Source organism: Pempheris klunzingeri, chromosome 1 (assembly GCF_042242105.1).
Source record: "Pempheris klunzingeri isolate RE-2024b chromosome 1, fPemKlu1.hap1, whole genome shotgun sequence".
Taxonomy (NCBI): Eukaryota; Metazoa; Chordata; class Actinopteri; order Acropomatiformes; family Pempheridae; genus Pempheris; species Pempheris klunzingeri.
The window spans coordinates 34,897,235-34,922,581 of record NC_092012.1 but is presented as its reverse complement, the minus strand read 5'-3'; the positions used below and the strand labels follow the sequence as shown (position 1 = coordinate 34,922,581).

Genomic DNA, 25,347 nt, shown 5'->3' with positions numbered 1-25,347 from the left:
ATGTAGCATGTAACATGTAACATGTAGTGTGTAACATGTAGCATGTAACATGTAGTGTGTAACATGTAGTGTGTAACATGTAGCATGTAACATGTAGTGTGTAACATGTAGCATGTAGCATGTAACATGTAGTGTGTAGTGTGTAGCATGTAGCGTGTAGCATGTAGCGTGTAGTGTGTGAGGCGAAGCACTGAAACAGAAGCATGGACTGGTCTGTGCACACGTGTTAGTTTGTACTGTTTTTATTGCATGAATTGAAATAGCTGCAGAGAAACACGGTTCAGATGAGTACAGTTGGGTTTGAAGCCTCCTGCGGTGAGGAGAGATGGTCAGTGGACATTCAGATGGCACGGCTGACTTCACTCCTCCTCCTCCTCCTCTTCCTCACACTCCTCCTCCTCCTCCTCTTCCTCACACTCCTCCTCCTCCTCCTCACCAGCACTTGTGTACTGCCTTTGAGCTGCAGCGCTGAGGGACGAGCGGACCGTAGGTCAGCGCTCCCACAGCAGGTGTGAGGGGAGGCCGTGTTCTTTAGTGTGCTTCACGGTGTGGACTCTGACACATGACAGCAGGGGGGCTCTTATTGCTGCGTCCTGCTGTGTGTGTGTGTGTGTGTGTGTGTGGTGGGGGGGGGGCTGTCAGGTGTGCTTTGGTGTGAGTGTGACACTCAGCTCAGCAGGTTTCCTATCAGATCAGAGAAGTAACGCACAGGTAAACCATCCAATGAACACCAGCCCTGTGGGTTCACATTCAGGCCGACGGCTCCATCTACAGGTGAGGAGCTGTACTGCGGTGACGACAGAGGAGGGGGGGGCGCTCACATGATGCTCTGATAGTTTATAAAATAAAATACAAATAAAAATCAGCTCCCTTTTAAAGGCGGGTAGACCAGCCACGTGTTAAAACGCACCGAGAAGGTGTCAAATGGTCTCAAACTGTCCAAAGTCACTTGGTCACTCAACTATCACTGAAAATAAAATAAACAGAAACAAACCCAATGAAATAATTATTAAGGTGGTATTTTACTGTACCTGAATACACCTGCTCCCTCTCCACAACTTATCCTATTTCAAATATAGGACTTAAAGATATGGGCTCTAATGTTAATAATACATTTATCCGTTCTATATTCATATAATTAATAAAAATAAATACATTTAACAAATACAAATGATTTTATGGTGGGTAAATCACCAAAGGAACAGATTATCACCCACTTCTCTCTCTCTCGCTCTTTTTTTTTTTTCAAGTGTAGGATTTCTCCATAAAACCGTCGTCTCCCCTCAGTGATGTGACCTGCGGTCCTGACGCCTCGACGCGGGCGTGGCTGAGCCGGGCCGGGCCGAGCCGGGCCGGGCCAGCGGTGGCCTGTCGGGCTGGGTGGCTCGCCGAGGGCTAAACACTAACGCTGTAGCACGGCTCGCCAACCAGGAGGAAAAGAAGATGCTGATGATTCGTGTTGGCAATGAGACCCGACGCAGCGCTCGGCTTTGGCCAAAAAGCTGCGGGCACGAGATGTGCACGTTTACATGTCTTCAATCGGTATATCTTGTAAAAAGGTAATATGAAACTTTTTCTTCTCACGTGTGTTTTTTAACGTTTTGTTTGTGGTTTTTTTTTTTTTTTTTTTTTTTGCTTATGCGGTTTTTTTGTACAAATCTCTGTATAATCTGTTTTTAGACATAACAAAACAGATTAAACCAACAGAAAAATCAACCAACAGAAAGAATCTCATGCATAAGTTATGTCCCACTCTTACTGATTGCATCTGTAAGTTACCATCTTAAAAAAATCTGTGTACACATTTGTCTGCTGTTCAACATAACATCTTTGTTTTGTACAATTTAAGCCATCTGCTTTTTTTCTTCTTTTTTTCTGATAAAATTATAGATCCTATTTTCCAGCCAGCAGCTCCGGGCGTCGCTCCGCACAGACTCCGGACACCCGGCCGGACTGTTCCTGGTCAGCAGGAGGCGCTAGAGGCATGTCGTGTAGGTGCTGGCTGTGGGAAGCAAATGAGCGTTTTCCTTGTGATTTCAGCTCAGGTCCAAGAAATTAAACCCCATTTCCTATAACAATTCTATTTTTGTTCTTTTTTCGTTTCCTGCTAGAAACCGCAGCTCGTCACCCCGAAAAGCTCGACAGAGAGACAGATACTGTAGATGATCTAATACTTCTAACAACCTCCCGAGGCTGGAGTCTGGCAGCAGAAGTGGGACAGGACAGTCAGTCAGTTGCAGACGGGACGGGGGGTGGTGGTGGGGTGAGGGATGGGGGGGCGGCAGGGTCATCCCTATCTGCAGAGGTCCTCTTGTGTCGAGTCGCGCACATTTTTCCTCTTCTTGCTGTTGCCCTGGTGATGTGGCTTGTGGCTCTGATGACTTTTGGTGCTGGAGGCGGAGCTCTGCTGCCCGTGGTGGCCGCTCTTCTGGTGAGAGTGAGACATCCTGGCCTGGGGAGGGAACACGCAGAAACACCACAACATGTGTAACAGCTATCACATGTCAAAGACATACTACGTGACACACTCTCCTTTAGGAGGCGCTCACACGTTCAGCCGTGCACTTTTTCTGCTTCTGTCTTAAAGGAGAACTTTTCTACACATCCTGGTGTGTGAGTGACTGGTAGGTAGTGAAAGTGTTGGAACTGGTCCAGTAGATCACCTCAGCCAGCAGCCACCAAACGGGCTGCAATGGCTGCAACGTGATCCTTTGGGACAACTGCACCTGATCACAGTAGGTCCACTAAAAGAGCTTGTTTGATCCACTGACAGGCTCAGAGTGTTATTCTAAGTGTGTGACAGCATCATGGAAAGGATCCCTACAGAGAGAGACCTGGAAGATCCTTTTGGTTTAACCACAAACAGCACACACACCAGACTACATTCACTAAAACAGGGATTTTAGAGCTGCTGCTCTGCTGCTGCCTCCATCAGTTAAACTGTGTGTTTTTAGTGTGACTTTGGTGTTTTAAAGACTTAGCCTGAATCCAGAACATTATTTGTGTAACACACAATAACACAAACCAATCAAGGCAGCAGCTCCTGTGTTCTGTGAGCTAAAATCACTGTGTTTGTGTTAATGTGTTGTATGAGTGTATATAAAAGTACAGGTGAGCGTACCTTTCCTCCCTTGTTGCTTCCAGATGGAGTGCTGGTGGTGTGGCTCTGTGTTCGATGGTTACTGACGACAGCAGACTTTTCTCTGTGGGTGTTGGGCCCCCGGCCAGGCTGCTGCTTGGCTGTCTTACACGGCGTGCCATCGGAGTCCTGGGGAAAACCGACAAAGTGGATGACTACAGGGCACGTCCCAAACATCTCATCACCAAGTCGCCTCAGGTGAATGAAAGGTACAATATTATACAGCTGGGAGACTGACCGCATCGCTGGAGCTGGAGGCCGTGGACGAGGGAGACAGTGGCGAGGAGGAGGGAGAGGAGCGCAGCGAGGGGGATGGAGAGGAGGAGTTGGAGGAGGTTTTACTGTGAGGAGCCGACGGTAGAACTACAACGTCGTCATCATCGTCGTCGTCGTCGTCATCGTCATCGGGAACGTTGTTGTTGCGCTCATCGAGCTGCTGGGACTCGAACAGCGTGACGTCGTTTCCTGCAGAGACGGGACACAAATGGTCAGTCCTGCTGCCGTCGGCCCAGACCAGGACCATCGACATGTTTTATGGATTTAGAAACTGAGAGTGTGACCGTACTGTTGAGCGGCAGATCGTTCTGTGACGGGCTCCCCCAGTTCTTCCGGATCCACTCCCTGTACTCGTCCACTTCCTGCGTTACCCGGATTATTCGTCCCAGTATGCTGTGATGGGAACCAGAAGGACGGACACCAGTTACACCAGTGATCATACGGCGGTCTGAGAGCAAACACTGCAGCAACGGCCTGATCACATAAACACAACCACAACAAGAACAGCTGAAGTCCTCCACTGTGACGACGCGAGAAGCAGTGAAAGTCTACAATCGATGCACCGATATCAAATAAGACGGCGGCAGACACGTTTATCTGTTGTGTTCCTTCAGTTTTCTGCTGGCTAGATGACGTGTTACATAAAACCTGGACTATCTGCCAGATTCTTCTTTAAAACTTTGGGACCAGCTTGGACTTTCACGTTCGGTGCTTCCTGACCGAATATAAACTGACGGGCCGTGGCGGCGCTGTGACACTGGTCCAAACACAGGTTAGTAGACAGCAGATCTTAAATCAGCTCACCTCTCGGCGTCGTTGTTGGGATAGAACTTGGCGATGGGTGACACGGCGTGGCTGAGCACCACGTAGGCGTAGTCGAACGCCTGCTTCACCTGCATGGCACCGTATGAGCTCCGGCCAACGTCATTGTCTGCAGGACACGAGACAGGTGGTCGGTTTGTGTGAATGCGGACGAGACAGGCGGGGACGGGGGAGTCCCCCCCTCTCTGTAACCCTGTGTGGCCCCCGGTCCTACCTGGCTGCAGCGGGTCCTCGATGTAGAGCATGGAGGGCCTGTAGCCGTCCATCATGTTCTTCTGAACCTCGTCTTTGGCAACGTAGCATCCTCCATCTTTTATCCTGATGCCCGTCTTCAGGTAGTTGAAGTGGCGACCGTAGAGCTCGAAGAATTCGATGAGCAGAACGCCGATGTTGATGTTGGGACTGCACACGTCCTCCCTGTAGTGAAGCTGGAAAACACACGGTACGATGAAACACTTCTAGTACCAGCAGTGCTCACGTTTAAAACACCAGAGTTCTCCTTTGATTAAACAAAACACAACTGAGAAATAAAATGCCTGAAAGTCCTAAAAGAGTTCACTGTTACAGTTATAAGGTGAATAAGAACAGAAACTATTCACAAGACTGAGACCAACAACAGGTTGATGTTGATGATGGAGAGTGTCTGACCTGCAGGAAGCTGACAGCCATGAGGAAGAGACTGTAGGAGCCGATTCCTCCGGTGAACACCTCGTTGAGGTCCCTCTGCAGTAGGAACTGCTTCAGCACCAGGACCAGGTAAGGCAGCACGGGGTATTTCTGCAGGACAGCAGACAGAGCAGCTGTTACAGCGCCCTCTAGTGGAAAACAGGACCTTAAAGTCTAGAGGAGTTTTATTACAATGTTCAAAACCAGGTTACTGATAACACTGGCAGCTTCTTTGCTCTTTCCACGTCACACAAGACATTAAATCTCTGTTTTAAAAGACTTCCCCTGATGTTAAGTGTCACCTGTTGACAGCTACAGGTGCCACTATCAGACCCCCACCAGCCAAAACAGAAAGTACACATTAGTTTGTTTTAAGAAGAGGACCATCCAGGTTTCAGCCACCGCTCTACCACCGGATGTTTCCACCTGTGAGCTACAGACTGAGTGAGGTCTACGTCAGGCTGCAGGAAAAGCCAGTGAGCGTCTCAGAGCTGTACCTCTTTGAACTCCTTGATGAGCCGAGCGGCTTTGACGCCGCTCTTCACGTTGAAGCTGATGTCCACTTTGACCTCGGTGAAGGAGTCGGTCAGTTTGATGATGGGAACCTGAGAACACACATGACACATGTGAACTGGGACAGTCGGACAGGAAACACACGGCTGTAATAAGCCTGTGTCAGTAATCACACTTCATGTCTGCTGCTGGAAACAAAACAGCACACACAAAGCCACATTTACTGCTCTGATCTTCAACTAAACTCTTTAGAATCTCTAACTGAAGGAAAAGTTTTATTCTTTTAAATCTGACATGAACTCAGGGGGAAACCAAGGAATCCGATGTATGCAGGGTTTAAAAACAACACAAATCTCTCATAGACGGCTCAGAGTCGTTAACAAAAACCCTGAGGCCCAAAGCAAACCGCTGGTTTAATCATCCTACCAACACTGTCAGGATGAACGCACTTCTGATCTCGTTCCCTCAGGACCACAGCACCGACACACGCCTGCACACATACATGTGCACAGACCGGTGTGATCAGGGCTGTGGATGCGTCCCAGCAGCCTGCACCAAACGTGACGCACAGCTCGTAAACCTGACTGACACCAAAGGAGACGATGCTGACTGTCATGTCAACAGCAGACTGATGAGCGACTGAAACAGTGACTGCTGACTCAGCCTGACAGCGTGACTCCAGGATTTACACTGACAGACCCACATTTTACAACATTCATCCCTCGCCTTGGAAAACTCTTTAAAAGGAACCTGCCGCTGACACACAATGGAGGGTTTAAGTAAAAAAAAAGAATCAAATCGATGCAACAGAAGACAGATCAGCTGGATTCAAGACCGCCTACTATACCAAAATGTAGCGTACAGCATGCAGTATGCAGAGAAAAGCAGAGTCTGCAGTCAGCATCAGACCGGTCTACCTGCCTACTGTCTCCCACAATGCAAAGCGCTGGAACACCTGAGCAGAACAGGAGGAATAGAAATGTAAACATGACTTTTCATGATTTGACCCAGCGTCAGGAGAGCAGTTAAAGATAAAGAGACAAGGCTACAGGTGTCCTGCAACCCCTAACAAAACCACGCCATCCAACATGAGCTGCTAAGCTAACGCTAACCTCACACACACACGTATGTTTCTGATTGTCTGGGACTGAGCAGAGGTCTTTTCAGCAGGCAGAGAAACACCTTCAATCTAACAGGTTCATGCTGCCATGGAGGTGATGAACGCTGGGAAAAAACCCAAAGTCCAAAATCAGAAGGTATTTTATTCACGGTGCCATCTTACCGTGGCTTTGTCCAACACTTTGATGGAGTTCTCGTCTGCAATGTTCCTCTTCCGGAGAGCTTCCTCCAGCGTCCACAGCGGGAGCGTCTCCCACTTCCCAAACACCACCAGGTCGATGTCGCTGGTGGAGAGGAGAGACACGACATGTTTACTCTGACCGCCTGAAATCACACAAGCTTCTTACAAAGAAAAAGGAAATACAATGACTCTAAGGGAATACTAAGGTTATTGTGGCTAACGTTAGCAAACTGTAACTTCATTTTTCACGTACATCACCTTTAGATAAAGCAGCAGGAGCATTCTGGCTCTGGGGTTTCTCGTTCCATGTTTTGTGTCAGTACATGTGAGTTTCATGTTGTGTTGCGTGTCGTGTGAATATTACAGACGGTGTCTCGTGGTGTTAAAACGTCCTGTGTGCTGTCTCTATGTGCTGGGTTCACCCTGAAAACTGCGGAGCGAACCTTTAATGCTTCACAGTCTTATTACCAGTGTGGGTGTCATGGTGACATGTCCCTTTAAGCCTGGTCCTGTTCATTCTAAAACACTTCAATAAAAACAAAGACACACTCGTTTGTTTCCAGGATAAGACACACACACACACACACACACACACACTCGCTGGCTGGCTGGTGTGTGTGCATCCACAAACCTCTTAGTCCCATTACAGGCTCAGTACAGTGTCAGGAGTCCACTAATCCAGGTGACATGTCTGTGTGTGTGTTTGTCTGTGTGTGAGTGTTTGTCTGTGTGTGTGTGTGTGTGTGTGTGTGTGTGTGTGTGTGTGTGTGTGTGTGTGTGTGGCAGGCGTCTCTCAGAATAAAGTTTTAAAAAAGCTCCAGGATCAGCAGCTCTAAAAATGACTAGACTAATTGATCCTCAAACCCAAAACAAGCAGCAGTGGGCCGGCTGGACGGAGCTCTTCCTCCGTGACAGAGGGACGTGTTTTTGGTGGGGGGCCAGCTCTCAGTGTGTGTGTGTGTGTGTGTGTGTGTGTGTGTGTGTGTGTGTGTGCGTGTGTGTGCGTGTGTGTGTGTGCGTGTGTGTAGACTGCTTCAGGACACCAAAAGGCTCACCTTGTTGGCAGATACAGGCCGGTGCTGAAACTCCCAAACACTTGGACCTGCAGAGACACACAGATTCACACAGATCAGCCTTTATTACATTAATCCTGCAGAAGAACATTTTAATCACTGTGCATGTTTGCAGGGTGTCTACATGTATCAGCAAGTTAGATTTAAGGCTTTTAAGGACTTTTTATCACACAAACACTTCAAAATGATGAGTGCAGAAAAGCCACAAAAACTGGTTGAGTTAAAGGAACATTTGTCCAAATACGTCCTTTCCTATGATATTAATCAGTACAACTGTGTTACAGCCAGAGTCTGAAGAGAGGAGATGTTGAGGGGAAGCATCAGTTTACGTTAACAGAGGCCTGTGTCATTACTGTGGTTCTGTTTTATAGTTTATACATGACTTTTATCAACAGGCGAACGATGTCCTGTTTCCTTCAGCCTGCAGACAGTTGATCAGAATGAATCCAGTCAGCTTCTTTTAGCTCGTCTTTTGTCTGTTGTCTGTGCGACGGACGGCATGATGCGAATCACCAGTTCAGGCTGATGGAGCATCGACGTGAACGTGACTCACTCTGAAACACTGGAGATTAACGGCAGACAAAGAGTTCAAGTCATGTAAGAAGTGAACTCACAGACAGAAACTGGATTGTTAGCAGGTTAGCTAACCGCTACAGTGGCCACCAGGGGACATTTCATTAATGTGAATTTAACTAATCTTAAGACCCTTTGAGGACCCGCGGCCGCCCTGCTCTGACAGCTGCTGATGACGTCCTCTCTCTGCGCCGACAGGACAGACCACGGCGTGGACCGGGTGAGCTGCGGCACCAAACGGGCATCACCGTAGCCTTCTCTGATTTTCCCACGCTCAGCTTCATAAAACCTGTTCTCCAAGCTGCACATATGTTTTTTTTTACAGATGAAGTGACAAGCCCAAACAAACTGCAGAGGTGTGACACTGCCTGTCAGGGTAAAAGGACAGTTTCAATCTGTCACTACCACTACAGAGAGGGATTAAAGACCGGGGGGGGCCTCTGAGAAACACTGTGTGATGTTGCCGTGGAAATCAGCACTGGTTTACATACCAACAGTCCTTTAAGCCTCTGATCTCTTAACCTGCACACGACGGAGGTGCCTAAAATATATCGGCCTTCAGCACACACACTGGTGTCTGAGCGGAAATAGACTTAAGCCTTGACCCTACATTTACCCCCCCTAAACCACCTCCCTACATCCCACCCCGGCCAGAAGGACGGACCCTTGTTTAAGGCCGCAACCACGTGTCCACGGCTAAGCTGATTGCAGAGCTGCGTTCGAGGCTCCAGTCAAACTTTTCCTTCCTTGTTGCAACATGGCCGAACATGCTTCACCATGACGCGGAGATTTAATCACAATAAATGGCAAGTCATTATTTCTTCCATGTTTAAAGGCTGATTTTTGCTCCTGAGTGAAAGTTAATTTCAGCTAAATATCAAATAATAACAATAATTAAATATCTTAGTAGTTAGTAGTTGTGATTATGTTTTATGAGCTACTTGGAATCAGTGTTTGGAGGTCAAACGGGTCAGAACTCCCTCAGTTATATATTGTTTTAACATCTTTTCCCCTTTAAAATAACTGAATTTATTCAGGTATTTATAAATTTTAAAAGATTACATTGAAGGCATCATGATAACGTTTTAATTTACTTTCTCCCAACACTCATTTTTACTGAGTGGACCAGAACACATCATAATGTAACTCTGTGCTGGTTCAGATCCTGGTCCAGACCTGTGGGTCGACTCAGACAGGATTCACCTCCATCATCTTCTTCTTCTGCTGCTCCTGTTTAATGACGGTCAACAGGTGGCGTTGATGGAGCGACATTGACCCCCCCCTCCTCTGCTAGTGGTTTAATTATATAGAACATTTTCTGTATTTCTATTGAGGAAAATGACATCCAGATAATAACCGTTAACATTTTATCGCCCAGTGGATGAGCTTGTTCGGGTACAGCTGAGCCAGACAGGCCTCCATATATACCTGCTACATACCTGGCAGCGGACCGTGGAAACATTCGTGAGTGTCCGCTGGACGTCTGAACTCATCAATTAACCAAACACCGCGCTGAGCGGAGGACCAAGCTGCCCTCGCTGGCTCCACAGTGGAAAAGGAGTAAAACTGGGCAGGACCGGGACGGCGTCACGGTCCTTAAATTAGGAGCGGCTCAGACTCTCTTTGAAGCACGCTGCTCTATCAGCAGGATCTAAGTGAGTGGGAACAAGAACGCCTGAGGTGGCGCTGATAACGTGACCCAAACAGAGAGCCGTGCAGCGGGGAGATAACAGGAAACAAGAGGCTGAAGCTTAAATCTGTCAGCTTCATATCACACGCTGCCCGGCTCATAGACACACTGTGAGCGCTGTAAATCACAGACACTGCTGTGTCCCAAGCAGCACAGTCACAGTTTCAAAACAACATAATTACAGCCAGATTACAGCCAAGATATTCAACAGCCAGAGGCTTTTTCTCACCGTGATGATCAGAGGCTCTTTGAGAAATCAGGTTTGGCACACCCTCTTATCCAAACCAAAATAAACCTCCCAAAAAAGAATAAGGATTAAAGGATAACTCAAACCTGGGTTCTGTTTGTACACATCCTGGTGTTTAAATGACTGGTAGGTAGTAAAAGTGTTGGAACTGGTCCAGTAGATCACCTCAGCCAGCAGCCACCAAACGGGCTGCAATGGCTGCAACGTAGCCGTTTTCAAACCCGGGTTTGAAAATGACCATTTAAAAGAGTGGGGTGATGTGTACCTCAGCACTGGGCCACAGGTCGTGGATGACTCCCTTGATTCTGTCCACCACCTCCAGTCTCATCTTCTCCTCCTCCGGCCGTGGAGAGATGTACTCGTAGAAGTCATTCACCTCCTCGTGCAACCTGCAGAGCACACAGAGCACAAGTTTCTTTTGTGGTCATCTAATGAATGAATAACCTGCTCCAGAATCATTTCTGTTTGGATAATAAACAGCACACAAAGTTTAAGAGGCAAATAAAAAGTGACCAGACATTTTTTCAGGTTCGACAACCAAAATCTGAAGGCTGGCCGCCTGTCTGGCAACCACTGTTCAGAGTTGGTGTTGAGTCCTGGCATCACAGTCATGTTCGCCATGAGACAGAGGAGAGTGAACACAACCAGGGGTGCTCTCGTCCTCCCGGTCCGCCCCCCCGCTAGCAGACCAAAAAGGCACAATATGCAGCGCCAACAGTCACTGCCACAGATACACGAGTCAGACACTGAGCCACACTGACAGCACTTGGCTAATAGCTGTGTCCCCCCCCCCCTCTACACACACACACACACACACACACACACACACACACACACACACACACACACACACACACACACACACACACACACACACACACACACACACACACACACACACACACACACACACACACACACACACACACACACACACACACACACACACACACACACACACAGCAATCAGACTGATCTGATCCTCCTCATAAGGACACCTGTTACCTCAGACGCCTCCTCGTCCCTCTGCCCACCCAACAATCAAAGACATCTAATAAACACTGTATGATTACCAGTGTGTGTGTGTGTGTGTGTGTGTGTGTGTGTGTGTGTGTGTGTGTGTGGCCAATCGACCACAGAAGCATTTTGGAGTCGTTTGCCAGGTGTCTCATTTTGCGAGGTCAGCAGATGGATGTGGTCCGTGTAACGGTGCTAGAAGCAGGGAGGTAGGATGTAGGGGCATGTCTGAAGACCGACACAGCAGGACGTTCATTTAGAGGAAAATACACCAGGAAGAGGGCGGCTTCGGGGCGGGGCTACCTGCTCACTGACCAATCAGAGGAGGGTCATGTCTAAACATACAGAAAAAACTCAAAAAACATCACTTCTGGCTCCAAAATCAAGGTAGCTGGTAAACTACTGTATCCTTCCACAGTTAATCCAAATGTGACATTAAACACTATAACTAAAAGAGCAGCGGCGTCTTGATGGTGTGTTTATGTAACAGCAGAGCGAGAAGCTGCAGGGCGTTGCTGAGAGCTGAAAACGTCGACCTTCCCTGGACAAATACGTATAAGGAGTTCTCTGAGTACCTCCATTATCAGCTCGCCTCTGGAGGTGCCTGCATCATAAATCATAAATCATTAATCATCATTATTCCTCCACACAGCGCTGTACAGTGGCTGAGAGGACTGAAGGTTAATAATTACTGAAACCCTCCCAGACGGGTGGCATGGCGGGGGGGTGGGGTAAAGGGCGGGCATGGTGGCAATCAGGATCATAGGAGGGTTAAAGAGAGGCTGGAAAATTATTTACTGGACTGTATTATTTACTTATTATTATTTAGTGGACTGTGGTCGGACTTTGTACATCCTTCCTCTGTGTTATTCCCTCCATGTGTTTCTCTACACGTCGCCACGTGAATCTAAGCGTACCTGTGATAACACGCAGGTATTTACCTCAGCGCGTGGGTGCGTGTCAGCAAAAAACGACGTCCACAGTCAAACATAACTTACAGCGGTAAACAAGGAAGTGCCCGATCAGACCCAGCAGTGAGTGACAGTGGGACAGAGACTGTACCGTACTTCCTCTTACTGTGAGCTTGGTCAATGTTTGTCCCGGTGCGGCAGCAGCGGCTTTTATGGTTCAGTGTTTGAAATACAGAAAACAAAAGTCTCAATCTCAAAAGGGTCAAAGCGTTTTGACCAGGACGGTTTGTTCTAAGCTTGTTATGACACCAACAGCTTTATCGTCCCAAAGAGAAGCAGCACAAAAAATACGCTTTTTTTATTATCCCAAACCAACTACTTCTTTTTTGGTAAAGCAGCAGGGCTGAGCAGAACCCGACAGGAGCCCCTGCTGCGTCTCCGTGTCGGCCCAGTGGAAAACAACAACTTGTCCTCAGTCGGGGCACCACGTTGTCCTTGGAATGGGTCGCTCTGCCCACACGGCTGACCTTTCCACCGTCCAGCTTTGTCTACACACACATAGACGCAGGGGACAAGTCTCTGTGGGCGGACAAATAAGAACACACACACACACACACACACACAGAGGCACACAGACCCAGATCAGGCCAATAACAGGCACATTCCCGCTGGCAGACGGCAGAACGAGGCAGCCACAGTGATATTTCTGCTCTTGAAAATGAAATAAGGCAACAAAACAAAGCAGCGTAGACCACAGCACCAGCAGCCACCAGGGCTGACTGACAGTTGTTTGGATTACGCCCCAAAGAGCGCTCTGTGTGTGTGTGTGTGTGTGTGTGTGTGTGTGTGTGTGTGTGTGTGTGCTGTCTGGGGTTTATGTAACAAGCAGTCTTAACCTGTCAGCCGTCAAAGTGGGCTGGGTTTCACCTTTAGAATTTCTCTGGTCTCAGACTCCCTGACCCACAGAGGTCCAGGATCCAGCTCAGTGCCGCTCACCACGCAGGAAATAAAACCTTCCTCTCCGCATCCAAAAACGACCACGGTGACCTTGAGATAAAAACACGAACCCGCACGCACAAGTTCCTGCAGCCAAACTGCTTAGTGGTCGACACAAAGACCGCGCTGAACACACGCCACGCCACGCCACGTGCAGACTGCTCCACCTGAACGTGGAGTATACACCAGGACAGCTGAATTTATAAAATTAATTTTACATACAACAGTCGGCAAATCAAAGGACCCTCACAGACACAGAGCTGGTGCAGACTACAGGTGTGACTACAGGTGTGACTACAGGTGTGATGTGCAACATGTTGGACGGTTCTGTTGCACAAATGGAAGGTTTTTTTAAGATTACCTGTGCAGAGAGGTAAACGCTCCACCAGGTGAGCCATCGGGGGATGAAAAACAACAACAACAACACTGATTTATCATGAAAAAAAAGCTTCATAATTTTAAACTTTCACATTTTAAAGATGTAACAATCATTGACAGTGTAACTATCATGTCATTTAGATGTTTTTTTAAATGTAATCTGGGCTGATTATATGTAATTCATTACTACCTGACCCTGACTATTACTCAACAGGGCTGGACAGGCTGAATCAGTGTAAACAGTCCATAACAACACCAGTGAATCACATCACGTTACCACCTGGTTTCATTTCTCTGGCCTCTGACCAACGTGGGAAAGTTTCTATCATGTATTGGACATCCATCTTATAACTGAGGGAATTTCTGTCTGAAGTGTCCCGATAAATGTGGCAGAAAAGTGGAAGCTGCTCTTCACATAGTTTCATGTTTGTTAGTTTGTCTCAACAAGTCAAAAAGTTTCTGTTTGCATGAGCTGCCACTCCTCCGACATGGTAACTGACCACCATGCTGAATTTTAATGACACATCTCTTTCCCCTGTGCACACAGCGGAGGCTCCATCCCAGAAAGATTAGGTTTCATTTAAGGGTAAAAGAAACTCAGCAGGCAGCACAAACACCACGTCAGTGCAGATCTGGAGAGAGAGAACGCAGCTCAGCTCTGTCTCAGCCCACAGAATAACACCAAGCACAGTTACTCTAACAACCTGTAGCTGAACTGGGGGTTTGATTTGGCTTTAAGGGCCAAAAACTTCCACAAACGTTGAGCTACAAAGAGGGCTTTCTTTCTGGCATCTCTCTATCACAGCCCTTTCAGTTCGCTGACACCCTGAGATGTGAGCGTTTCCACTCCACAAGCAGCTCCAGTAGGTTTCATTTCACAGCAAACAGGCCACTGCTGCTGCCTGACGGTCACGTGACAGGAGCGATTGTAGAAATCACCTCTCATGCCCCACCCTCTAGGATCAGGTTACAGCTCAGAGCTGAGCCTGCCCGGGAGAACATGGACCCTTGGCACTGCTTATCGGATAATCCCACTTGCCTGTATCATAGTAAAGTTACGTAATCTGGTGGAACAGGTTTCCAGAGAGCCGAGGCTCCTGCAGGAGGAAAAGAAATGTTCTCTCTCTCTCCTCCCCAGCTCTTCTTCTACTGTGGCCTGGCGTTTCCCTCTGGTGTGATTACTTCACTGTCACTGAAATGCTGCCAGTCATGGTTACTGATGTTGGTGCATCTGCAGTGAAAACATCTCTTGTTTTTAGGCTGACTGTGTTTTTCCTCTGTGCGCGTGATTCAAATCTGGTGACTGAACGCAGGGAGAGAAGGATTAACCAAGAGTTAAACACTCTTCTGACAGAGAGTCTGGCACACGCTGAGTGTCAGTGATCTCAGGACTGTGTTTATTTTGAAGTGTTCAAACCTATTTCCATGACAGATAAATGGTTTGTTCTATCAAATATCATTAAATGAACATTTTTAAAAATGTTTTAGCTACTGACAGGTTCAGATTGTCTGACAGCATTATGGAAAGGATCCCTACAGAGAGAGACCTGGAAGATCCTTTTGGTTTAACCACAAACAGCACACACACCAGACTACATTCACAAACACAGCGATTTTAGCTCACATGACCCAGGAGTTGTTGGTTTAGTTGCTGTGACTTTGGTGTTTTAGCACGCTAGTTTGGATGCATATTAACTCTTTAAAAACACAAAGTGAGTCACACAAAAAACACACAATTTAACTGATGGAGGCAGCAGCAGACCAGCAGCTCCTGTGTCCTGTTCTCTAAAATCCCTGTTTTAGTGAATGTAGTCTGGTGTGTGTGCTGTTTGTGGTTAAACCAAAAGGATCTTCCAGGTCTCTCTCTGTAGGGATCCTTTCCATAATGCTGTCACACACTTAGAACAACAATCTGAGCTTGTCAAATAATGTTGTAACCATTGCAGCTTGTTTGTAGTTGCCTGCTGAGGCAATCTAAAGGGCCAATTCCAACATTTTCAGTACCTCCCAGTCATTTAGAGAGATATGTACGGGACAGGACGTACTGTGCATTTATAGGTATGGGTGTGACAATTCACAGCTCCACTCTATGGCAGAACAGAAAAGTCCTCGTTCCATTCTCCTGAGGCATTAGCCTGCAGGAACAGCACTTCCCTGTTTCTTATCTCTTCCCTCATTCCTTTCTGATTTTCTCTAACATTTCCTGAATAAATAAGTGAATAAATAAATAAATCACACATGTCTGGCCTTGGTATTAGAACAGAACTGGGGTTTATGTTTTGATATTGGTGTTGGTAGAGAGAGTGGGCTCAGTGCATTCATACAGCTACTGCAATCCACTTTTTCATCTCTACGACGTAAATCATTGTGAGTTTGTATTATGAAATGCTGCTGCACAATAAGCTACAGAGCCTCCCCGTGAAGGTGCTGCAACAACTTGTCAGAGAGGCATAAATCAGCTTTCACATGGCCGAACGGAGGAGCAACGGGAAGGAGAGAGAGAAAACACTAGACAGCTAAGGCAAAAGGAGAGTAGGGAATGAGGGGAGGAAAAGGTAGAGGGCCAGACACAGAAATAAGGTGAAACAAAAAAACAAAGACAGGGAGGGAGGAAGTGAGGAAGGGAGGGAGGGAGGGAGGGAGGACTGGGTGTGGTGCTGAAATGCCTTCATGTGAACCAGAGCCATCTGTTAAGTTGGGTCAGATGAAGGAAAAAGAGGTTATTGTCACATCACACTGAGCTCTACTTACTGACTGTTCAAATATTTTCTGGCACTACAGTACAAAGGTTTCTGTCAAGGGGCCTGCAGCAAAGCTTAAAAATTAAATAGTCACAGGCATGCTGGGACAGCATCAAGACGTAACGTTCAGGTGTGAAGAAGCACCTGTCTGAGCCACGGGGTTCAGGCCACTGAGCTCTGATCCACTGGCGAAGCAGTTGTGACCACTGTTGTTGTGGTCGTATTGTCCCAGAAAGAGTCGGCCGTGGTGACCCTGTTTTCAAACTGGCTCTACACTCTGGGCCTGGACAGGCTCTGCGGCGGAGGAGGGCGGTGTGTGTTATGCGACACTGCTGGGTCTGGGTTGACAGCGCTGCCAGAAGGCAAACAAGTCACATCACACACTGCTTTTCAGAATGAGGACAACCACAAACAGAGGCAGAGGTGTCAGTGTCTCGCAGATGGCACATTCATTAATGTTTCATCAATGAACCGATCCGGGGTGCTAAGCGTTGGCCGGTGGGAGGAAGCGGCTCCGCTTACACGGAGGCCTGGTCCTGCCTCAGTGATGCAGCACAGCGCTGTGGTCGGACAACACTACAAATATGGTAATACTAGGTTTGGTGTGTCTGATAACCTGCCAGTCACTGGGGCTAGGCTAACCCTACATCGCTCTGGTTCACCTATCTTATTGTATTTATGTTTTTATTACATACACACACAGCACTTAGTTCACATATATAACATCATGCTATCAAATAAACTAATTATTTTTGGTTACTTTAGCGTTTTAAGCTGTTGTGGTTACACATTTTGGTGCTAAAACACCACCACCTGATCTTATGGCAGCATCACAAACTAACATTATTATTATTATTAGACCACAACGGGAAACTGGTGAAGTCCAGCCGTTCACTGTCTGGACACACGCCCTGGGGAGAGAAAAAAGAAACCCAGCATGATGTGTGTCACTTGCTGACTGCATCAGTCTGGAGCGCAGGAAGGGCTTCCATTGGACAGGAAGAGGAAAAAAACACATTCCTCACTACACATGGGAAGGCTGAGTTATGGAGCGCTGCCCACACGTGCTGTTTCACCTACGGTCCAAAGGACCAGCATGCAGGCCTGTTTCTCCCTCCACAGGCTGACGCTCTCTGGCTGGGAGCCGGGCGGCGAGCAGAGGGAGAGGGGAGCGTGACATGGATGTCGGAGCCAGCAGAGGCTGGATGAAGCACACTGCTAATAATGGAGCCTCGGTCACAGAGGTGCTATCTGTGTGCTAGCGCTGGGTGTCATAAATCTCCAAAAGACAGCAGCAGTAAATGGCAGTAAAACCACGGGCCAGGGCTACTCATCAGTGAGCTATTAACCACACATTTCATTAGCCTGCTAGTGATGTTCTGCTTCACCGCCGACAACTAGCCACCAACGCCAGGCTCCACTAAAATTAATCAAGCACAGTCTGCTCCGTCATTACTACCATTTTGGGCCACAGGAGTAAGTTCCCCGGAGAGAATAAGACATTCAACAGATTAAAGTCCAGACGTCAAGAGAACAGAGCAGAGGCTCGTGCCGTAGCGTTCACTGGCACGGGATGTGGAGTCTTTAACACGAGAGCTGCAGACCAGGCGTCCTCGTGCAGTACAGCTCTAAAAACACAACCGTGCAGCTGCAACCTGTGCTACACACATGCATGACTCATGTGATGGGTTATGCATGTGAACATGGACATTAACAAAAGAAACAAAAAGTGTTTTTAATTAACTAAATACACATAATTACAGCAGCTATTATTATGTACAGGAGACGTTGGTGCCTGATTGACCGGCCTGGTGTTCCTCAGTGTAGCAGACAGAGGCAGGCTAGGCTGCCTGAGCTAACGCTAGCTAACCATAAGCTCGCCAGAGTTAGAGTCCTGCTCCCTCCCAAAGCCTTTTCTCATGTTTCTAGTGTTTTCTGAGAACATTCAAATTTCAGTGTGTGTGTGTGTGTGTGCTGGGACTGGAACAGGAGTGTAACGCTAGCTAACACGCCAGCTAACGTGGCTACAAACCACTCAGTCTGCGACCTGCACAAATTCATAGTTGAAGAAAGTTTAACTGGATATGAATACAGGTTCAGGGGCCACGGTGTTTCACAGTCTGTAGCGGGCTCAGTTTCAGAGCTAGAGTGAAGATCCTGGTGTCACATGAAACTAGACGACCTGAGGAATCCTCTGGTTCTAACCAGGTCAGGTTAGTTTGTTGGGAAGAGGGTTGAGTAACGCTCCAAAGTTAGGCTGTCGAGGGAAAAACACGCTGGGCCATTTTCAAATCTCTCAGCTTGGCAGATCTGAACAAAAATGGTGTATGTAAGTTAACGTATAGTGTATCCAGGTGACAACGATGCCAACAACAACAAAAAACTATTTGTATTGTATTATTAAACTATGAAAAAGCATTCTGCTCATAAAATGAACAAATCTCACAAAGTCAACAATGTAAAAACTTGTTGAGAAACATTTGGCTCATGTTTCTACATTCAGAATTGATTAGGATCAATATGTTCTGTGTGCTTATTTAGTAAAAACTGATGAAAAAACAGCAGGTTTTTGTCATTCTTCTCTTTTGTGACACAATCTTCAAATTATTGTGGTTCACTGACCAACGTTACCTCTTAGATGAGGTCGTACAGACATGAAGCATCAGTCTCAGGTTTATTGTTGACTGTACAGAAATAAATGAAGTTGAGGGATATTTCAGAGCGGCCAGTGATGGAGGAAAACAACAGACTCATGCAGTGGATCCATCCTCTCACAAAGCCTCTCTCTGTGCTATAAAACAGCTCAAAGTTTGGGACATTTCATCTTGCCTACACAATAAAAACCCACAGCTCAACACCAGACCAGGACACGGTCCAGCAGGACAGAAGTGGGCCACAGCTCTCCCAGGACACGCTGACTTCCTGTGCCCATATAAAGAGTCTAAATCACTGTCCTACGCCGCCAGAAAACGAGGTGCAAACACTCCCTGAGAGCTCCCCGTCTGATTGGACGGACACTGACGGGGCTCGGGTTTCTCTCTCAGAGGGCTGGCTTTGTTTGGTGGAAGTGAGGCCGTGTGGAGCATGTAAACACAGAGGCTGCCTGGACCTTCACGGCTCCACAAAGACCGGGAGCGGAGCGCAAAACACAAACAAGCACATGCCTCGGCATCTGAAGCCACCCCCATGGCCAAATATAGTGTACGGCCTGGTCCTCGGGAAAAAATGAGCTTACTCCCACCCCTTTTTGCTGCTTTCACATTTAAAACGCAACAGTGGTTCTCAGGTTTATCCCTACACGACTGAGTGAACGGTCAAACCTAATGTGACTCCCTGCATGACGGTAAAAAAGGGAAGCCCACGCCTACATGGCAAAAAAAAAAAAGGTTTCTAAATCCAATGGAGAGCCTGTTACAATACCGACAGCATGAAATATAGATTTATATAGGAGCTCCTAAATGTTTAATTCCTTATAAAATCCATCTGAAAAATCAAGAAGTACATCACTACCTCCGCCTGCCCACTACAACACTGCACTGCTGCCTCGGTGCCAACACTCCTCACCGCCGCTGAGGGAACCCGACAACCCCGACCGCCCAAACCGTCAGGACTGAGTGGAGTTTATTGTGCCTGTTTGACTCAGGCTTTGTGCCACATTGTGAGGCTGTAAACCTGCAAATCAACCTGCCAAAACTTACAACAAGAGCCAATCAGGCGAGCAGCGTGGCCACAGCGGGTTGTGCAAATTCACCAAAACACTGGCGTTCATGAACAACACGTTGATCAGCGCTGCCGCCTGTGACGGTCAGGTTCACGGCAGTAGGCGACCGACCGTGTCCTTCAGTTAGCCGATCGCTGATGTTAAATATAGCCAACAACATCCCACATTCACACTGCACCTCCAAAGCAGCAAAACACGTTTTATTTCAGGAGATTTGACTGCAGCATTGACACGACTGAACACAGCAGCCGTTACGTCCACACGCATGCAGCACTGAGGGTGTGTGCATGTGCACTTTGTGATACATTTCCTGTAATGCCACAGAGCGTGCTGGCATTGTGAGGCAGCAGAGTGTGGTTAGGCAGAGAGCCCTCGGTGGGGCTGAGCGTGATCGAGGCTCTGAGCTTCAGGTTCTGGTATTAGCAGAGCTAATCACTGAAGAATGTCCTTATGCAAACACAGAGCTTCCATATAACTATAAATGAGGATCAGCCGCAGCTCCACACTCTGCTCTGCTTGTGTACACATGTCTGACAGAAGAGGGGGGGTGGGGGTATCTGTACCTCAAAGGTCTTTAAAGCAGAGCCCCACCCACCAAAATATGTCCCCCCAGCTATAATATCTAAAACAGCAGCACTGGTGAAGAAAGGAGCTGGTTACAAGTTAGCAAACGTCTTGTATTATAACCTGTGGCCTGGCATTAAATTATTAGCTCTCAAGTAAAACACATCCCTCCCTCGCCGAATTAACCAAAACATCTTAAAGTGAGCGTTAACGTCAAACACACCGTAAACCTCAAACTGTTTTACGAGCAATCATCTCTGGGCCAGATTTTTACCTGTTGGCGTCATGCAGGTGTTAGCACAGCAAGAGGAGTTAGCATTCAAGCTAAAGTTCACCCAACATCTTCTCTGTTCAGCAGCAAACACTCTGTGGGTTTTAAAGGTGGCTGCAAATAGTTTGATCAAATTCAATCAGCGACGATTAGAGCTCCAACAAATGTTTTGATAACCGCCTGATCAGTTTGACTCATTTTTAAAGTCAAAGTTCTCTGATTCCAGCTTCCTAAACGTGACTATTTCCTGGTTTCTTTCCTCCTCTGCGACAGTAAACTGAACATGTTTGGGGTTGTGGACAAAACAGGACATTTGAGGACGTCACCTGGGGTTTTAGGACGCACTGGTGGACATTTTTCACCCCATTTTATTGACCAAACAACTAGTTGATTATTTGAAAACTGGCAACGTCAGATTAATCAGCAATGAAAATAATCATTAGTTACAATGTCTTCAATAACATCAAGTTATCACAGTTTCACAAGATCCATAAAAACCAGCCATGCGGCATGTTTTACATTTCCTCTGGCCATCTGTATGCTCAGTATGCTCCAGACCCTCATTTAGTCAGCGAATGTCTGAATCCATTTCTTCTGTGTCCCTGTCACACTCTAATAATTACCATTTCAAAGGAGGCAAAGTGTTCAGCCATATTTTGACATTACAGAGAGTGTTTTGACAAGTCTCTGTTTGTGTTTCCATTCTCTTTGCAGTGTGTAAACGTGTCCCAGCTGTACCGCAGCCCCACCGGCTGATTTCAGGCCGACCACAGCTGCTGCTCTTCACACAGGAGCAAACTCCAAGCCGTCCACAGCTCCTAACCCAACACACGCCGTCGACGTTGAATGATTCAGAAGTGAGCGAGAAGAGTCGCTCTGCCCCATCATTAACGCATGCTGGGTAGCCAACGTGGGCTAAGCTCTCAGCATTAGGGGGGTGTTTTGAAAGGGGAGGGAAGAGGAAGTGATCTGGTCGCCACTGAGCAACGAGCCAATCATAAACAATAATCCCTCCAGCCTTTACCTGTGTCACACCAGCTGAGTGTTTACGATGCACAACTTCCTGCTGACTTTAAAGACTCTGACTTTGCACTGTGTTTCGACAACTTTGGCAAACACATCGGGGGGGGGGGGGGGGGGGGGGTGTTCCTGTGAAATGCTGCCTGTCTAGTGTGTGTGTGGGCTTGAGGAGGCTGGAGAGGGACCAATGAGGAGATCCACGACTAGTAAAAGTGTCACTCTGGCTTGGGGTGACACTCTATTGAACACAACCTGGTGTTGACAGATCGGTTAAATCAAACATGCACCTTACCGAGCAGCAGTGTCCACGTTCCTTTATCTAACAGCAGGTTTGTGACCCCTTAATGAACACCGTGCTGTTGGACAGGCAGGGCTAAAGTGGGTCAGTGCTGCCCTGCTCTGTGTCTACAGTAAATACCCCAAAGCCTCATCTGCTGTGGGGCAAAGGTGCAGTGTGTTTGTTCCTAAATAGTTAAACCTCCTGCAGCTTTGGAAGTTTTCTTTTGCATGAGTGCTGGAAAAATTAGCACATGGTTTGTTAAAGTGTGCCTGAAATGCACACTAAAATGCACACCAGGCTTGCAGTGAGAAGTGTCTTAATGTTTAAAGAATGTGGCCGGGCTCACTCTCACAGGTCGTTTGGGTGTTACCTTACAGAGTGAGTTAGATTCAGTGGGTGGGGTGAGAGTGCCTGTCAGCCTCACCCCCCCCCCCCCCCCCCCCGCGTGTGTCATGTCAGTGTGTGTGTGTGTGTGTGTGTGTGTGTGGTGAAACAACAGGTAAATAAGTGCCAGTGTGCAGGCCTGCAGGTCCAACTTTATCCAACTCACCCAACAATCCCCTCAGAGTAGTTCCTGACTTTCCACGGCGTGCCAGCGTATCCATCATAGCCTCCCGTGCTGGAGCCACTGTTCAAGAGGCTGGAATTGAATCCGAAAGTGCTAGCTTTGTTGTCTCTTTTCCTTTTGTTGGGCTGTCCGTCCGTCAGCCCCCTCCACAGCACGGCGACCCCGCTGCCCTGCTGCTGCTGCTGCTGCCCCCCTGCGCCGACACCGCCCCTGCCCGCGGCTCGGTGGTTGTGGTTGCTGTTGGTCTCCAGAGGTATAAAGTCCCGCTGCTCCGGTATCTCTCCGTTCCCCACAGAGGTCGACATCCCCTGAGTCCTGCCTTCGCCGCCGCCGGTGTGAGAGTCCGGTGCTCCGTTCCTGCCGGTGAGGACGGCTCCCGACGCCCCGTTCACGGTCGCTTTGAGGCTCTGAGGTCCGGCGCTGTAGCTGTTATTTACATGCAGGTAGCCGAGCCCTTGGGTCGTCTCCCAGATCTGCATCCACAGGTTGTTAGCGGGTCCGCGTTGTTCTGGTTGAAACCAGGCGATTCTCGGATCCATCAAACGGCACTGTAGGCACACCGCCCCCCCCAGCCCTCCACCGAGCAGCGCTCAGCTCGTGTGCAGCTAGCCAGGTCGCTAGCTAACGTTAGCTAGCCTGCTATAGCCTCGTTATAACCGCCGCTAGCTGCCCGTTACTTCTGTAATCTGCTGAAAACTCCGTCCTCGGTACCGACGACACACGCCGCTGTCAGTCACAATCATCCGCGGGGGACGGCGAGAGAGCCGGGGCCGGCTGTTAGAGGCGGTAGGCCGGGCCGGAGAAGAGTTTGAAGGCGGTGGAAACGTGCTGCTGCTGCTGGCTGTCGGAGAGCCTCTCTGACCCTTTCCTCCTGATCGTGGGTCCCTCAATGGCGGCGTGTACGCTGCTACTGCGCATGCGCGGGGCGGAGGGGGCGGAGCCACGGCTGTTACGCAACACACTTTTTTATTTGTTACGTAACAACGTTTGATTTATTATTTTATGATCAGAGTGAATCGATAACAGGTCACCCCCCCCCTCCACCCCCGATATTTACTCTGTTTTCTTTAATTCTGCTCTCACATTTAAACTGTGTGCTGGACTGCTGGAGATGTATGCTGCACAGTCTGTACTTCAATTAATAAAAAAAGAAAGAGGAAGAGTGAGAGCACGATGTATGTCACAATGTAAGCAGAATATGTACTGAAATGCCACCGAGACCCGACTCAGGATAAGCGGCTGAAGATGGATGGATGTAGAAAAACACAACACAAAAATAATGGCTGAGGGGTCTCTTCAAATAAAGTTTTGATGAAGCTCAGTATTATTTCTGATATGGAGCGAGTTCTTTCATAAAAATATGAATAAAACATTACTAGAATTAATTCAACAAAAGTTCTCCTTTATAATCCTCCATTATGATTCCAAAAGTCATATACCTTCTGGTAAAACAGAAGAGATGAAGTTTAACTTTCTAACCAGCTGTACTTAAAACACCATGCCCTGCTGCCATCAGGTGACTGCACCTGTAGCACCTGTGGTATTTAGTGCTAAACCTGAACCTGCTCAGCGGCCTTCACAGCTCAGCTTCGCTCTCACTGAACAGGATAATATTTGGTAGCAGGTATATAAATCCTTGGGTGTGCTAGTTAATTCAAAAGACAAGCAAAGAGTCAAGAAAATGCTTAAGAAATCAGGATTCATTTATTTAAAAAAAGAAAAGGTATTCATTCATAGTTAGATGACAAAAGCTCCCTTACATTTATCTTTGAAATATTTTTCATTAAATCAAATTTCATTCCCTGAAAAGTTGTGGGAACTCAGGAAAAGTTGTCTCCTTTAATCTTTACCACTGACCGTGTGTGATAAGCTACAAAACAGAGCACAGTCTGGACACTGATTGATCATTACGTTACTGGTGTTATTGACACCCCATCTATTTTCGGTTTGGACAGTCACTTCGCGTTACTGACAGGAAGCTTTCAGTGGAAACGGTTCAGCGTACGGCTGCAGGAGCCACCACGGCGTGCAGCAGAGTGTGGGGTTAATGCTCAGAGGTGGAGGGAGTATTTTCAGATTCCTGCAGGCTCAAACATCTTAACAGATTTTTTCTCTTGACACAAACTTGGCAGTGAGCAGTAGCCTTTCAGCTTAGTGAGTTACTGAAATGACAGTAATTGTTTCTCTGCAGGCGAGCCAATGCCCCTCAACAAAATAACGATTCTATTACACAATATCAAGAACACAAAATCTGCTCTCTCATTAAATAATAACTCCACTATTATTAAGCCTGGGCCCTTTTTTTACAGACTGACTTCAAAATGACTGGTAGGTAGTAAAAGTGTTGGAACTGGTCCAGTAGATCACCTCAGCCAGCAGCCACCAAACGGGCTGCAATGGCTGCAACGTGATCCTTTGGGACAACTGCACCTGATCACAGTAGGTCCACTAAAAGAGCTTGTTTGATCCACTGACAGGCTCAGACTGTTATTCTAAGTGTGTGACAGCATCATGGAAAGGATCCCTACAGAGAGAGACCTGGAAGATCCTTCTGGTTTAACCACAAACAGCCGTTCTATTG

General features: G+C 47.6%; 1 protein-coding gene across 2 annotated transcripts; it reads right to left on the bottom strand.

Annotated features, from left to right (window-relative positions):
* Positions 1-226: 226 nt before the first annotated feature.
* Positions 227-23,636, bottom strand: tent4b (terminal nucleotidyltransferase 4B). 2 transcript variants are annotated; one of them, XR_011585903.1, is made up of 13 exons: positions 22,749-23,636; positions 10,565-10,688; positions 7,772-7,818; positions 6,699-6,819; positions 5,401-5,508; positions 4,886-5,014; positions 4,452-4,665; positions 4,220-4,346; positions 3,705-3,808; positions 3,378-3,604; positions 3,122-3,268; positions 437-2,452; positions 227-406 (listed from the first exon to the last, which is right to left on the bottom strand). XR_011585903.1 is itself a non-coding variant. In XM_070853787.1 (12 exons), exons 1-12 carry the CDS (start codon positions 23,303-23,305, stop codon positions 2,294-2,296), a joined length of 2,064 nt encoding a protein of 687 aa, XP_070709888.1. In that variant the 5' UTR covers positions 23,306-23,636; the 3' UTR covers positions 227-2,293. The 2 variants fall into 2 exon arrangements, 1 of the variants encoding a protein (XP_070709888.1); XM_070853787.1 differs by having other exon boundaries at positions 227-2,452.
* Between the last annotated feature and the right edge of the window lie 1,711 nt (positions 23,637-25,347).

Excerpts from the sequence above, each read along its gene's own strand:
- tent4b (XM_070853787.1), bottom strand. The coding sequence starts at position 23,305 with ATGGATCCGAGAATCGCCTGGTTTCAACCAGAACAACGCGGACCCGCT. Across the intron at positions 3,809-4,219 it reads CCCAACAACGACGCCGAGAG|CATACTGGGACGAATAATCC; the intron begins GTGAGCTGATTT and ends TTCCCATCACAG. Across the intron at positions 3,605-3,704 it reads GAACGATCTGCCGCTCAACA|GAAACGACGTCACGCTGTTC; the intron begins GTACGGTCACAC and ends CCGTCTCTGCAG.